The 16,361-nt window shown below is 35.0% G+C and overlaps 2 protein-coding genes and 1 long non-coding RNA gene across 3 annotated transcripts; 1 reads left to right on the top strand and 2 right to left on the bottom strand.

The window, feature by feature from the left end:
* Positions 1-208: 208 nt before the first annotated feature.
* On the top strand, positions 209-3,927 carry LOC129366814 (UDP-glucuronosyltransferase 2C1-like). Its single transcript, XM_055040865.1, has 2 exons — positions 209-328; positions 1,592-3,927. The coding sequence occupies exons 1-2, from the start codon at positions 306-308 to the stop codon at positions 3,198-3,200; spliced, it is 1,632 nt and encodes a 543-aa protein (XP_054896840.1). The 5' UTR covers positions 209-305; the 3' UTR covers positions 3,201-3,927.
* Positions 3,928-4,983: 1,056 nt separating this feature from the next.
* LOC129366834 (uncharacterized) lies at positions 4,984-6,270 on the bottom strand. Its single transcript, XR_008606655.1, has 3 exons — positions 6,205-6,270; positions 5,355-5,818; positions 4,984-5,256 (listed from the first exon to the last, which is right to left on the bottom strand). It is a non-coding gene; the product is annotated as an uncharacterized LOC129366834 (long non-coding RNA).
* Positions 6,271-11,284: 5,014 nt separating this feature from the next.
* LOC129363031 (uncharacterized) lies at positions 11,285-13,674 on the bottom strand. Its single transcript, XM_055034931.1, has 3 exons — positions 13,620-13,674; positions 11,947-12,446; positions 11,285-11,623 (listed from the first exon to the last, which is right to left on the bottom strand). The coding sequence occupies exons 2-3, from the start codon at positions 12,436-12,438 to the stop codon at positions 11,483-11,485; spliced, it is 633 nt and encodes a 210-aa protein (XP_054890906.1). The 5' UTR covers positions 12,439-12,446; positions 13,620-13,674; the 3' UTR covers positions 11,285-11,482.
* Positions 13,675-16,361: the final 2,687 nt, after the last annotated feature.

The following is a 16,361-nucleotide window of genomic DNA, read 5'->3' as shown; positions in this document are numbered from 1 at the left end:
TTATTAAAGCATATTTAATCACTTTGTTTAACTGAAACAACTCATTACTCTACATTTTGATCAGACCAGTTCAGTTCAATAACTGGAAGTTGCTTTAACCTGACGCTAGATGGCGCCACACATTAATCTGTGTTGTTTTCTGTGTGAAACAACACATGAACCACTGTGACAGTTCAATGACCAATACACACATTTCATAACACAACCATCACAGCGTATGTGACGTTTGACTACAAGACACACAAACAAGCCTTTCATGGGCAGACAAGGAGGAGAACAAAGTGTTTTCTCTTCAACTGGTGTTTATGAAGATAAAAAACAGATTCAGGTAAGAATATTAAATATTATAAAATAAAAAACTAAGTAAAGTTACCATGAAACGTGCATCGGTTTAGTGCACATATCTTATGCAAGAGTTAAAGTCCAATGCATCATAAAACACGATCATACAAACAATTGTTTGTGTGCCTTCAAATAGGATTATTTTAACTATATTATATTTGTAATTTGTTCTTGTTCTTGCAATTATTGTTCTCACTTTACAATATTTTAATATGAGTTAAGTTACAGGAGGGCTGGATAACAAACATGTCAGTAAAACTTAAACATCCAAAACCTTATTTATATCCATTACAAACACAAACTTTTACTTTTATTTGCTTAGGACAAAATAAAGTATGTGTACTCAATATATTTGTTAATTAGAAAAACATTTCACTTTTCTTCTTTACCATTATTCTCTACTTTCTTGTGTTCTATCACGACACATGATAAAAAACACAATTGTGTTGTTATAATGTCAAAATATGGAAAGTTTCAAGCAGAAGTGGGGAGAAAATTATACACAAGTAAGAATCGCATGACTTCAACATATTTTTACTCAAGTAAAAATAAAAAGAAGCTGTTCAAGACATTACAGAAGTATATTAAAAAATATATTGGTAAATTGGCTATTCAAATAAAGAGTAAAACATCAATCATTTAATATTTAAAAATGACATAAGCAGACAGACCAAAATATTAAGTTATGTGGATATTTTTGGTATTTTAAGGACCAAAATGAAAATAATTCATATAAATAATATACAAATCAGTTTTTATGTGAAACTTATGAAATGTTTAACAAAAACTGTAGGTGTGTGTGCCTGGTGAATTTTCGGAGAGGAAAGGCTTTAGCAGCTTAAACTCTCGCTATAAGCAACATGAGAGGCACCAACTAACTTTCTCGCTCTTTGGTTAGCTAGCAACTCGCTCACTTTTACCTAGTGAGTGTGTGACTTGTGGAGAAGTTGTAAGGTTTCACCAGTGTACCTTATAGCTGATCAAAACTAATTGTGGATAAAGGAAGAAAAATCACTCCACCAGTTTTGCAGAATTTCAGATATTCAAAACAAAAAATAAATCAATATATCAATATCGTTTTATATGAAATACTTATATTGTGATACATTATTCAGCCATATTATCCAGCTCTACAAGTGGTACAAGGTCGCAGTCACTGCTATTTTTTAAAGGCTAATTTCTTCCAAGGTATAGGGAGCAGAAGAGAGAAAATGTCCCAAATCTGACTTGATTTTCTCTATTTTTAAAGGTATTCTGCGATCAGCATGAATACGCCTCATTCCTCTTTTCTCACTTTTATGTTGCTCTTAGTGCAACTATCAGTTGCATCAGGAGGAAAAATTCTGGTGTTCCCATTGGACGGAAGCCACTGGGTAAACATGAAAGTGATCATAGAGGAACTGCATGGCCGGGACCACGAGATCACAGTGCTTCGGCCCTCTGATAGCTGGTACATCAAGGAAGAGTCTCCCCTCTACACCTCTGTCACTCTTCCCTGCCGAGGAGGATTTGAGGAAAACTTCGGCGTGTACTTATCTCGACAGCTGGAGATTCGGCTTCAGATAAAACCCGGGTCGTTTTGGTCCAACATCTGGACTCACATGCAATTGAGGTCGGTGTTACTAGACCAGTTCTCCCAGTTACATAAGAAAATGGGGGATCTAATTACACACATGTTTGAGAATGAGTATCTGATGCAGTCATTGGAAGCTGCCAAATATGATTTGGTCCTGACAGACCCTGGCATCGGTGGAGGTGCAATGTTGGCGCGCAAACTCCAACTTCCTCTGGTGTATAATGTCCGTTGGACCATCCAGGGTGAAGCCCACTTCCTGGTTGCTCCTTCACCTCTCTCATACATTCCCTTTACTGCAACCGAGCTCACAGATAAAATGACTTTCCCTCAAAGATTAAAGAACTTCTTGAGTTACTTTGTAGGGACGCTCACTTTATCATACATCACAGAACCTGCCTACAAACCAATCGTCAAACGCTTCTTTGGCCCTGATGTGGATTACTCAACCTTTTTTCTCGATGCTGATATCTGGCTCATGAGAAATGACTTTGTGTTTGAATTCCCGCGTCCAACAGTCCCCAATCTCGTCTACATGGGAGGGTTTCAGTGTAAGCCTTCTAAGTCCCTCCCTGCTGATCTGGAGGAGTTTGTCCAAAGCTCTGGAGATCACGGGATTGTTGTAATGACTCTAGGAACTCTGGTGAGCAACCTGCCGCAGGATGTTTCTGAAGAGATTGCTGCAGCATTTGCCCAGTTGCCTCAGAAGGTTATTTGGAGGTATGTAGGACAAAAACCAAACAACCTGGGCAACAACACATTGCTAGTGAAGTGGCTTCCTCAAAACGACCTCTTAGGTCATCCTAAAACTCGAGTGTTCATCACCCATGGAGGCACCAACGGCGTCCAGGAGGCAATTTACCACGGTGTTCCGGTTATTGGACTTCCTTTTTTCTTCGATCAGCCTGATAATCTATCCAGAGTCAAGGTGAAGGGAGCAGCTGTCATCGTAGACATCGCCATGCTTGACAGGCATATCTTCAAAGACGCTCTGATGACAGTAATTTACAACTCCACCTATGGAGAGAACATGCGGACTCTTTCAAAGCTGCACGGAGATCAGCCGGTGAAAGCTCTGGATCAGGCTGTGTTTTGGATCGAGTATGTCATGAGACACAAAGGAGCCCGTCATCTGCAGACACACGGCCATAAACTGTCCTGGTTTGTTAACAACTCTGTGGATGTCTTTGCTGCCTTGTTGGCAGCTGTTCTGATTGTAACAATCTTTATTGCAGTTGTTAGGCTTTTGTGGAGGAAGATTAGGAGAAAAATTAAACAACAGTAATGTAAAAATAAAAACAATTCTCAAGTGACATTTTTATTCATTTGTGATTTTTTTTTTTTTTTGCATTAAAACCCTGTTACAGTATATTCACCCCCATACCTACTAGGGCATAGTATTCCAGCTTTACCAAACCCCCTTCATAAACAGGTTAATTGAATTTTAAATATATATACTATTTGTATCTTGCTTAAATTAACTGAATGACAGAATTTTCCATCTTCACATGGCATAAAGACTGCATTTACTCAGGAGATACAACTAGTTTAATTGACCCTGATTATTGTATTCTTTTTTTGAGGCGGGAATTTTTCCCACCCACTGTTTTTGCCTTCTAGCACACATACTGATGAAAAAGACACCATGTTGAAGGATGACAGTGCAACATGTTTTCTAATGGCTTTTCATGGGAACAAAATTATTCACATGATTTTAATTGCTTTTCTTATTTAATGGAAACTGTGAAATTGTGATTTCTTCAACATAAGCAGATTATCTACAATGTTTTGTGCACATTTTAATAGAAACGCAGCTATAAACACTTTACTCACAAAAACTTGTACTTTCTCGTTCTCTTTTCTCGCTCTTTTGTCCATAATAACCAGGCAATAACATTGTTATATTTTAAGAATTTTAATATGTGGTGTTACATTTCTAGACACCATTATCCACAATGCTACTCCCTTCGATCATGTTTTTGGCTGCTACTGAGGAATTTTATGTAGCACTCATGATTATTTAGCCATTCAAGGTCACGCCATAAACTTTTTCTTTTTTTAAGTGTCTGTGTTTTATTTATTTATTCACGCTGTGTGTCACAGACTCATTTTAAATTCTGGTGTAATACCAATTAACGCCTTTAGATGGCAGTAGTGGCTAGTGAAGGAGAGACTGGATTCCAACCTTATGCTCAAGAAGACAAGGAGCGGATCCTCTCTTATCATCTGTACAGACATAAACTGTGCAAATGTAAATATCGGAGCATCACAACATCGCTGCGAAATCACTATTAACATTTAAATTTCTATTTTGACAGGTGAGTCTCGGATATTGATCCCGTTTTTAGAAGTTACTATCTCGGCTGGAAGTTACTGCTAACTTCCGCTAACATATTTGTTAGCAACTGGATGGGTAACCATGTTCCAATAACTGTTTTAAAAGCAGTTTGATTCTACTGAGGTGATTTTCCTTTCAGAGTTTTTATCTTCCGACTTTAATGCAATATTTTCAAACTCAACTTATTAATATGAAATATTTTTTAACTAAAAGTCCAAGAAACAAATGAAAGCTGAACACAAAAGACAGACTGAAATGTAAAAGACCTGTTTAGTGGAATTGATTTGTTTTTGTTGAGTGAAATTTGTTTAGCTATAAACCCTCAAAGTTGTTCAAGTTTTGTAAGGCTACCTGATGTCTAATGTTCTCTAAATCAATCTTTCACAAAACAATGGAGAATTTGAATAACTATATTTATTTATCTGTATGCTCAGGTTCAACATAAAGCCACACCGAAAGCATCAAGCTAGGCAAAAAGTCTCTAGAACAAGGCAACAACACCTTTGACTTCAATATGATGATTTCAAAATTATACAGAATGTAACGTAAATATGTCTAAGAAACAAAAAGTGACACTTAGTATGTATAATACAATAAATGATCTAAACAGGAAATATGCATTAATATTCTAAAAAAACAAACCATTTAACATAACATTTTGAAAGTAGAGACATTGTTTTGTTATAACTAGAAATAACAAAATAGCATATCTTACAAATGTTTCATTAAATAAATAATTGTTTGCCTCCAACTGAAAGATATTTTAACATTACTCTAGATTTTCTGCATTATGTCTGACTGTTCAAATTGGTAGCTCCCACCCCCAACTGTGATTGTTTTCTTTTCTGAATTTCTGTCATCTGCTGTTCTGCGCTTCTAGATCGATGTCTTGAGTGGCATTTACATCGTCTGTTTCTTCTTGATGTTTGCTGCTGCAGGACACGCAGAACAAATAGCCCTTGAAAACTACAGTGAGACCAAATGCAACCCAGAGTCCAATGATCTTTAAAAAAAAAACACATCAAGAAAATGCATGTGAAAATAATGTCAATGTTTAGCAGCTGTGTTTATGCTTAGGAATGTAAAATAAGCAGCTCTTACCTGAGACTTGGTGTACCACTTCAGAGTCTGGATCTCCTCTCCATGAGATACATTAACTGGTTTACACCATTTCAGAGAGGAACCAGCCTCACTAACTTCATAGTTTCCTGACCAGTTGGTCCAAAAACAGGCATAATAACGACCATCTATTAACAGTATTATACACCATGTTACAGCAGGAACTAGACCACGAAAGAAACTTCTCATACATAATAGTATTGAAAGTTTACATGGACTTTCAGTACTAAGCATGAGCAAAAAGACGATAAATGCTGGCGCTAAGAAAAATGATAACGCAGTGGCAGCATTCAGATTCGACTGACAGGGACAAACAAACTCCAACTCTACAATTTTCTCAAAGCAAAGAAGGATCAGTGCCAAGCCAACGTTTGATGCCAGAGGATTATTCTCAAGCCCAACCTTCACTGCTGAGAACCATTGTTTTGCTGTTGGTAAATCCATCTCTGCAGAGACAAAAAACAAAACAAAAGCAGTCATTGACTTTTAGTTTTAGAAACTTTTAGATTATTTTATTTCTCAAAATATAAACACCACCTGTTTAATCATCTGACATCACTATGAGATAATTTGTTTTAAATTAAGCAAAACATAACCAGCAAGAGAAAAAATATATGACAAACAGATGTTTGAGATTATATCTGCTCTTAACAACAACACAGTTAATGACAGAGTTAAAAACATCAACTATGCCTCCACTAACAATCGTATCTTTTAATTAAACAAAATAAAACACTTAACTTCATACTCTTCCCTGGTTATCAAAGTTAAAAATTGACCAATTAGTTTTCCATCAAATTAATTTTGCTTTGTAGAAATAAATAGTTTTTACCCTCTGCAAAATCTGAAGATAAAAAGCTCCTTTGTGGAGTGTGTAACACTTATGAGCGAGGCAGCTCACCCCAGCGACAAAAGCATCATCAGAAGAGTGTCTTTGTCAGGAGCCTGAGGTGTGAAAAACAGGAAGCAATGTTTTGGTTTTGATGTATACAAACAATATTCTCCTCATCACCATCCCCTTCATTATTCTGATCAGGCTCACCTCTGGTAGCCGTTATTCCTGAATGATCACTTTAAAACTCCTCTCAAAACATCATCAGATGATTGTCCGCTCTGCTGGGAAATATGTTTCAATTCATGAAGGTAATCAGGAGGTAGGGTTGAGTCCGCTGTGGCAGGGCACTATCTTGAAAGTAATTTAACAACACATATGACATCTTCTGCAGCCTGAGATGGATAACATATGGTAAAAGCGATTTTAGCTTTTCCAAATCTGCAGAATTAGTAAATTCGACAGCCAGGTTTTTATAAAATGGACACTCACGTTCAGTAACAGTGAAAATTCCACCATAACTATGTAAATGATTGGCAATCTCATCATCTGCTTGAGTGTTTGATGACAGAATTAGCAACATTTATACAAATTTCGTCAAAGAAATCCGTATTTCAATACAAACCACAAAACACATTCACCAAAACATTGACAGTGCAACACTTATGAGTGAGGCAGCTAGCTGCAGCTGCAGAGGCAGGTAACTGCAGCTGCAAAAACAGCATCAGAAGAGTGTCTTTTGAAAGAGCTGGAGGTGTGAGAAACAGGAAGCAGTGCTTTGGTTTTGGTGCATACATATCAAGCGATTTCAAAAAACAGACAATTACAGCTGCACAATGAGAGACAAGACGATTGACTCAGAATAAATTAATTCCAAAACCATAAAGTCCATAGTCCTTTTTCTCGCTCGCCATCTTCAGAGCCAGATGAGTGTTTTATCAAAAAACAACAATTATATACAAATATAATACAAAGGAAGTAGTTATTAAATTTAGGCATTTAGTTTATGCATATTAAATGCAAATGAAATAATTATTTTCTTAATAACAGACATTTCAATAATCAGGTTAAATTAACCATAATTTTAATTAAGTAAAACAAAAAGAGTATCGATCACATTTCACATTTTACCTTTAATTAAAGTGCACTTTAATTTAAAGTTAAAATGCACTTCCAAAATATCAATCAAGAAAAATAAAATAAATTGTCAAATACTCAAGCAGAGTGAGAGAAAAAAAAGTAATTAAATTAAATACCCCAACATAATATGTAATGAAATTTAACACAAAACAGAAAGTCACATTTTGGAAAACTGTGTATCATACGTTCACCTAAGCCTAATGGAAAACTTTAAAACATGCTCCTCACTCCTCTTCTGTTTTAAGTTATCTGCATAGTCTTATCATCAGACTATGCATTAGCTGCTCTCACATAGTCCTCTGCAGTGTCATATAATAGCAGGGGAGAGCTTCATGATCCTGGAGACAATAAGTGCTACTTCCCCAACCCAGAACATATCTTCCCCCTTCAGCGTCAAAGGACAACCTCATTTACTTAACAAGACCGTCTGTGTTGGGCTCCACAGAATCCTTGGTTCTGTTGAGACTATTACAACCATCTCTTCAAAAACACGTCTCTCTACCCGGGTCTTAAATATTTCAGGCAAGACACAAAAATAAGCCACAAACCAGAATGTGAAATCACTCACAAGACATTTATTAAATCAATACATTTGGCCAAATGGAGACACAACACACCCACAAACACAAACAGCAGTAAGTCCCTGCAGAATGAGGTTGAGTCTCAGTGCAAGAGGTTGGACTTCATATTTTGTCTCTTATCCTCATACCTGAGACATCGCAAACTTCTCCAACTACTCCCATACACACAAACCATACCTGTCAAATCCTTTCCTGCATAAAACACTCAACTCTAACCATTTAAGGAGTTGTAGTTTCTTAGATGTTTCACCTTTTACTTTCACTAGTAAAACATTCTGACTTGCTGCATCCTGTTCTTATCTAACTGTGATATGCAAACAAAGTTATTCATCTTATCCTTAGCTGGAACATTTCAAACTATAATGAAAATACAAGTTTGTAAAGCTTTTTACACAGTGTAGCAATATAAAGCATTATATTTGATATTCAAAATATGCAAAACACACTCAAAGCATGAATATACTTGATTACATTTTTTATTTTTCCCCTTTTGACCTTTGTTAAAAGAGGTCACCTTCCTACGGGAAAATCATGACAAAAGCAGTTTCTTCAGATGGCGTCACAGTCGCTGCACACATCTGATAAGGTGGTTCAGGAACAGCGCTCTCCTTCTCAAAGGCAGCAGCAATGAGGCGAACCATCAGAAAGCGAATGCAAGGCATAAAAACTAACAAAGAAATGATAAAATTCTTTCACTTTCCAAATACTCCTGTGCAAAATATCAACAATTATTTTGCAGCTGAGTGCTAATGATGCTGCTGTAACATAAAGCTTGTAGCTAACACACCATTGCCTGTAGGGCCTTTGTGATGTTTAGCAGCTTTAAACCTTCTGTCTTAACCATAGCAAACGAATAAAAATAAATATAAAAAATAAATATATATTCATATATACAGTGTGAATTTTATTTCTTATCTGCAGATTCTCTTCTGCTGGGTCTTCTTTATCTACATTGTTGTGTTTTTATCCTTTTTAACGTGGTCACCCGGACTACAGTATCTCCTGTTAGTTATTAAACTCTTCACTCCTCTGTGAGTTTACCTGCAAGCATGAGGACCAGACAAACCAAACCACATGAACAGGCAGCCAAAACAGAGTCAAAAATCCATAGAACTAAACAATAATTAGTCAAAGGAACAATAACAATGGAAAGAAGGAATAGGCTCCTTCTGTCCATATTTGCATAGCAGTATGAGAACAAGGAAGGGATGATCAAACATAAAATATAAAAAAATGACAACAACAACGCTGCCAGGAATCCAAAGAACTAAAAAAAAAAAAAAAAAACGGGGAAAAAGAGAACAAATTTTTTAAAATTAGATTTAATTCGCAGTAAAAACTACTCATCATCTGTGCAAATCTCAGGAAAACGTCATTATATCTTACCTGCGATTCAGAATACAGGAGCTGGGTTTTGGCCAGTAGCTCCTGAGAAGAGTTTTGGTTTAATGGTTGACACCATTTCTGAGGTTCAGCGTTCACAATCATCTCATACTTCCCTGACCAATCCGTCATTGCACAGGCGTAATAGCGACCATCAAGGAACACGATCACCAACCATACTCCAGCTGGAATAATGCCGAGTTTCAAGGCGTCATAGAGTTTACAGTGACATGCAGTGACATACATTAGTGAAAAGACTATAATTGGTGGAACAATGAAACATACCGAAGTATGTAAATAGTTGTATTCAGAGTCACAAGGGCATGAAAACTCTGCTTCCACCAGTTTCTCCAACACCAACTGGATCAATACAAAGCCTAAAGTAGATCCCACTGGGCTTCTGGAAAATTCTTCTTTCAGTTTAGACATCCAGTTGTTTCTCACATCCATAGTTGGATCCATAGTCTATAAGGGGAAAAACACAGAAAAAAAATTAAATTAGGAGAAGCAATAACTGTGTCTGTCACAATAACAAATTATGCTGAACGATAATTTGTCCCAGGAGTTATTGCAATAAACGACAACGCGTTGAGATTATTTTAAAGCAATATAATGGTGATGGCATAATAATAATAATAATAATGCAAGAACACATTCTTAAAGATCAATAAACTTTAAATTCTAAAAAACATTGAACACTAAAACTGGAAGACATTTTAAACATCTAAAATAAATAAAACATGTAACTAAAAACAACAAATAAAATCAACTAGTCTCTTTAAGCAAAATTGTCCTTCAAAAAAGGCCGAGTTGAGCCCAAGGCGCCAGACTGCAGACTTCTGTCATCCAGTTTTTGGCAGAAAAAGAGAAACAATAAATCACTCAAATGGAAATTGAATTTGTTGTAATTTATCATGCAATTAATTGACTTATTGTTTATTGTGACAAGCCTAGCAAAAGCAATACTGGCCACCGGTATATATAATTTACACTGTGGACAATTAATTTTCTTTTCATCCATGTGTTAAATCAAGGAGTCAAGCTTGACAAAAGGAAAGGAAAATTAACTGCAGTTAAGAAAATAGATGCACTGTTAGCAGGAAGAGTCTGACTCTGGGTTATGGACTTTCACTGATCTCCACAGCTTTTCCAGATGTTGACTACAGTCCATCCAGTAGCTCATTTCAGGTTTAGTGTAAAAAGATCTGCTCCTATGCAAAGGAATAATTTGTACAGTTATTGGAAAACAGAAAAATTTTCCATTGCAAACAAGGAACTGGTTCATGCAAATATATTCAGCTAGTTCCTGCTGTTTTGGTCACCTGCACCGTTTATATGTTTCTCTTACATAAAAATATAACAAAAAAAATAAAGAAATTAAAAAAATAAAATAAAATTTAATCCACAAAGGCAATCAAGCAAATATATTTACCTGATGGTGTGACTCAAGATAAAGATGAAGAACAGCAACAAAAATACAAAATTAAAAATGTTAATGTCTTCAGATGTACAAACCAATTTGAGGTTGATCCAGTAAGTAAAAAATTAAAACAGAAGTTAAAAACAAATAAAGTCAACTGTGGAAGCAAAATCACAAAACGATTCATTGGATTTCTCCTGAATGTGGGCGCACCTGTCCTTTTATAAGTAGGACAGTGAAGGAGGAGTTACATCACCAACAAATCCACCGTTAAACAAGATAGAAAAAACTTAATCAATATATCGGCCCAACATAATCAATAGAATTTAACGCAAAACACAAATGATCATTTTGGAAAACGTTGTAGATGCAACTATGTAAAGGTTCAAAGAGTTTTAACAAAAAAAGAGAAAGAAATTTGAAAAGTTTCCAAAACAGACAAAATGCATTTTGAAAGAGTCAAAAGTCAAAAATAGGCAGTTTGATTTTTGTCAAATCAAGTTTGCATTGTAAAATTATTTACCGTAAGCAGAAAATAAACCAGTATCAAAATCTGAAGTGCTTGAAAATGTCCATTTGGTATCATTTAAATTTTTTTGCGACAGAACATATTTGCATTTGAGATTTTGTTTGAAGGAAATATTCGTGTGAAAAGGAAAACATGCAAAGAGCTTTGATAGGAATATTCTGAACCACACATGACTTGTCCTATGTAATCATACATTCACATGTGATTTCTTTTAAGGTTTTTGCTTCAGACAGGTGCAGAAGACTCGTTGTTTCTTTCATTTCTTGAAGTTCCATAATTTTCATCAGAACTGCAGCAGAACCGGGAGCCAAGCAAACAGAACACATAAAGACCCGTCAACCCTAGTATCATCCAGAATCCAATGAACTGAAAACAGACAAAATAGAGAAAGAGATGCAAAAATCATATTTCAAAGCACAAGAAACTACTCATCGTCTAAATGAGGATCGTCCAAGTCCAGTCCTCAAAAGCTGCCAACCTGCATCCTGCATCCCAACACTTCTGATTTAGAAGATGAGTTACAGCTGATTTCTGTCACAGCTCTGAAAATGCTGCTAATGAGCCACTCATATCATCCAGGTGTGTTAGAGGAGGAATATAAAAATTACAGGGTGATAGTTATTGAAGACTGGACTTTGGCTCCAGTGATTCAGGCTGATTGGATTGTGCAGATCTAATTTGTTTCTTACCTGCGACTCAGAATACCAGAACTCGGTTTTGTCCAGTAGCTCCTTTGATGAGTTCAAGTTGTCTGTGTCTGGTTTACACCATTTCAGTGGTCCATCCTTTTCAATCGTTTCATAGGTTCCCGTCCAACTGGTCTTTGCACAGGTGTAGTAACGACCATCAAAAAACACAATTATCAACCATATTGTGGCTGAAATAAAGGTGATGCTAACGGCCTGACAGAATGATTTACTACATGATTTACAGTCAAATGTTCCAAGTGATTTACAGTGACATTTAATGGCAAACATTAGTAAACAGACAATGATTGGTGGAACAATGAAACTTGGCAAAGTATGTAATTGATTGTATCTAGAGTCGCAGGGACATGTGAAATCTACTTCCACCAGTTTTTCAAACACCATTTGGATCAATCCAAAGCTTAGCGTAGTTGCTACTGGGCTTTTGGAAAATTCTCCTTTCAGTTTAGAAATCCAGTTGTTCTTGAGATCCATAGTTAGCTCTATAATTGGGAAACACAGAGAGAGAAGTGAAATTATTGAAGCTATAGATATAATTTTATCAATGTATACCCAAATGTAATTTACAATGTTTTAATACTTGTTTCTATTCATGGTAAATGCACTACATGCATCTTTATTCATGAGTTAAAATGTGCTCAGTTTGACAAAAAGGGACAAGAAAAGATATTGTTTGTGAGAAGAAAAAGATTCATCCATCCTTTACTTCTTGACTGAAACTGGGCTGGAAGCCACCAGTTTGAGAATCCCCATTCCTTCCTGCCTCCCAGTACAACCCCTCCAGGTTACTATGACAGTAGTGGACAAAGTACTCAGCGCTAGTACAATACACATTCACTTCCAGTATTCATGACCAAATCTTCTAATGTGAGCTTAAGATGTTGGACTGAAACTCTTTTGTCAGCCCTGCAGCATTTACAGATACAAAAATCACTCAGGATCCTAAAGATTGACTCAATAAAATTAATCAAGTATATTTACCTGATGGGTTGAGTCAAGATAAAGATCAGAAGCAACAAAAATACGAGAATAAAACTCTTCAAGAAGTTACCTAAATGCAACTTCTTTAATATATCACTGATCCACATTCAACAGGGGAATTTAACACAAAAACCAAACGAGCATTTTCTACTATAATGTGGATCTCACTTTCCTCTAAGTCCAAAATATCTCAAGATTAACAAAGAAAAAGAGGGGTGAAAAATTTCCCCAAAATACAATTTGAGAAAGATGAAACCACAAGTTACTACCATCATCATCTTATTGTGTAAAAGGGTAAAAACAGTTTTTTTTATCAAGGTCTGCCAGCAAACCATACCAACTCTTCCTCAGTCTGAGGAAGAGTTGAAGCTGCAAACGGTGAACCAACTCCATATAAACGTTTACAGAAATAATAAAAGTTTACCAAACTGTATAATAGAAATTTATGTCTAATTTTTCATGTATAATTTAGAATTTGTATAATTTATCAACTGTTGCTAGAAACATGTGAAATTAAATCTTCCCATTCATTTTGAAGGACGAACAAGACAATCTGTTCGAACCCAGGAATATTCTGTTTTCAACATGCTACCTGGTTATCAGACACATATATACACACATATAGATATTTGATCAATTATTCATATTTGCATTGTAGGAATAAATAATTTTACCGTGAGCAGAAAACAAAAGCTCCTTCTTGGTGGCGTCGCCAGGTTTTTCTGCTATAATTCTACCTTTATTCCTGTTTTGTTTCGTTTTTCAACTGCAAAACATATTTGCATTTCTAGATTACCTTCAGGTAAATGTCGGCGTTGGAAACAAAAAGATGCAAAGTGCTCTTAAAGGAGGCATGTTGTTGAGAGAATGAAAAACAAACACACAGGTGATGTGAAAGCGAATAAAAAAAGATTAGTTCTTTATAAAACTTAGTTGAGGCCAACTTTAAGTGATTTTGTTAGTTTTTCTCCTGCTTGTGTTCAACGCAGGGTGTGGGAACTCTTCACCAATTTGCACTCGAATGTTTTCACTTCCTTCTTTTGCTTTGTATCTGTAAATAATCCATTGATATCAAATTGCTAATCTTTGTGTTTTGGTTAATGCATTTTTCAACCATGGAGAGAGAGAATCAAGTCGTACTGCATATTTTCTGCACACGTTATTTTTGTGGATCTGGTATGTTTGATGTGGGCTTGGCTTGTTGGTCCTTGTTTGCATGAAAAGTTGCGTTGCGTGAGATGTAACTGATCAGCCTGCGGTTCTCATGAGCTGAAATAAAAGTCCATGTTTGTTTGATAGATTCATCTGCAATGTTGGATCTTAATAACATTATTTTTTGTTATAGGTTAGTTTTAATTTTGCTTGACAAATGCAGGTTTTATTAGTTACTATTAGATAAATATTTTTATAAGTTTTAGCTTAGTTTTTTTTTATAATAGCAGTTTTTGTTTTTTTCATGCTTTTGTTTAATTTTTAGTTGCAGGATTCCAAACATTGTCTTAGATTAAGTATAAAACCTCAACAGAAGACACCATTTAGAAAAACCAACTGACTCTAGTGTTTTATATCCAAACAAACTATGTAAGAAAGTAACTAAAACAACTAAAAGCAATTTATAATTAACTGCTGCATGTTATCCATATTCTGAAGCAGCCCCAGGCCATCATACTGCCACCATTGTGTGTTTCTGTTGCTATTACATTATTTTCTCTGAAATCCTCTGCGTTTGAGTTTTGAGTCTCATTGAGCAATAGGTGTGACCTTTTGTCAGAGAAGCTCATTTGTTATGATTTATTAGTTTAATGGGTCTGGTTGTAATGAGATCTGGGTGTGGTCAGTGAAAAGGATTGAAAAATGTGGTTAATTTTAGTTAATTTATGATTTAATAAAGGGTTAAAATGGCTTGAATTGCTGTTTTGGCTTAATAAATTTGGCATTTTGATCACTATTGTCTGAATTTATTTTATGATCTGAAATAATTGTGGTAAAAAATGAAGAACTGAAGAAAACCCAAAATAGAATCGATACTTTTCACTCTTTGTAAAAAGGTTTTAATTTCTCCATGAATAACAATGGAACAGCAGGGGACTGTGGCGCCACCTGCTGGAATAAAATAGAAATAGCTGCATTTGGTCGAGTTGTTCAGCAGATCCTGTCTCTACTTTCCTTCATTTGTTGGTTTGTTGCATATTTTCGTCAACGGAAAATTAAATGCATCTGAAATAAAACCTCAAAGTGAAGTTTTACTGAGTCCTGTGTATATAAAAAAGACAAATATCAACTATTGGCTGGAATTTGTTCATTTAAGTAAGAAATATGGCACTGAAAGCTTTTCTATAAGGTTTTAAAACAAATATAAAGCACAAAAAGAGCATTTGCACTGTAAAATATTAGTGACTTAAAAATGACTTATAATTAAATGTGTTTAATGTTCCAACACTGTTGGCTCATCTTGCTGCATTTTATTATGAAAACTGTTCATCATGTTTGATTATAGTTATGTATGTGTACATGAGTATGTGAAATAAATAGAAAAACAGAAAATATCCATTAAATACATTCAATTGCTCTAACCTTGCAAAACATTGAAAAAAATATACCAAGATAAAGAACAAAATATTACCAATTATTGATTTTCTTGTCTCAAAAGCACAAGAAAGTTTCAGAGGTAATAAGGAAGCATATTCTATTTTTTTTTAACTTATTTTATTCACCCTTCCCAAATCCTTTTTAACTACATCCAACATGTATCAAATCAGGTCCTAACATTTAACATCATAAAGTTTATCTAGGTAGCATTTAAAATTTAAGATCAGGAAACAAAAACAAGAAAAAAAAGAGGAAATATTCCCACACACTCCTTTTAGATTTTTCTTTTTAGCTTGTCATGCTTCTGCACTGGCTTATTATCCATGTACATTTTTTTCAACTTAATGCATAACAGTTTAAAATATCCATTCAATTTCTTCATATAAATGACCAAAAATAGAACAAACCACAGACAAAATAATAAAGAACAGAGGAAAACGACTGGTAGCTTAAATACTTTCACATTAAAATATAACTGCAATAAATGGGTTGTATGGTATGAAAACTTAGTCATTTATACTACATTTATAGTACGATCATGAGTTGTGGTAGTATGAAGGATAAATGGAGATTATACACACTTCTTTGTGTCACAATCTGCATATATTAGGTTTTTGTCTTCATTTTTTTTGTATACAGAGTTAGTAGCAATAGATATATATAAAGAACAACAAATAGAAAATATATATTTAAAACAAATATGTAAATAAAAGAAAGAACTGTAGGCCTATGCCTGTTTATTGTAAATATTTTTGTTTTTCTTGGATATTTAGCTTGTTCAAAAATAAATAAAAATATTTAATTTAATTTAATTGGTCCCTCAACGT

The sequence above is a fragment of the Poeciliopsis prolifica genome, unplaced genomic scaffold, assembly GCF_027474105.1.
Source record: "Poeciliopsis prolifica strain line A6 unplaced genomic scaffold, Auburn_PproV2 SCAFFOLD001, whole genome shotgun sequence".
In the NCBI taxonomy this organism is placed as follows: Eukaryota; Metazoa; Chordata; class Actinopteri; order Cyprinodontiformes; family Poeciliidae; genus Poeciliopsis; species Poeciliopsis prolifica.
This window is presented reverse-complemented; position numbering and strand designations above follow the sequence as displayed.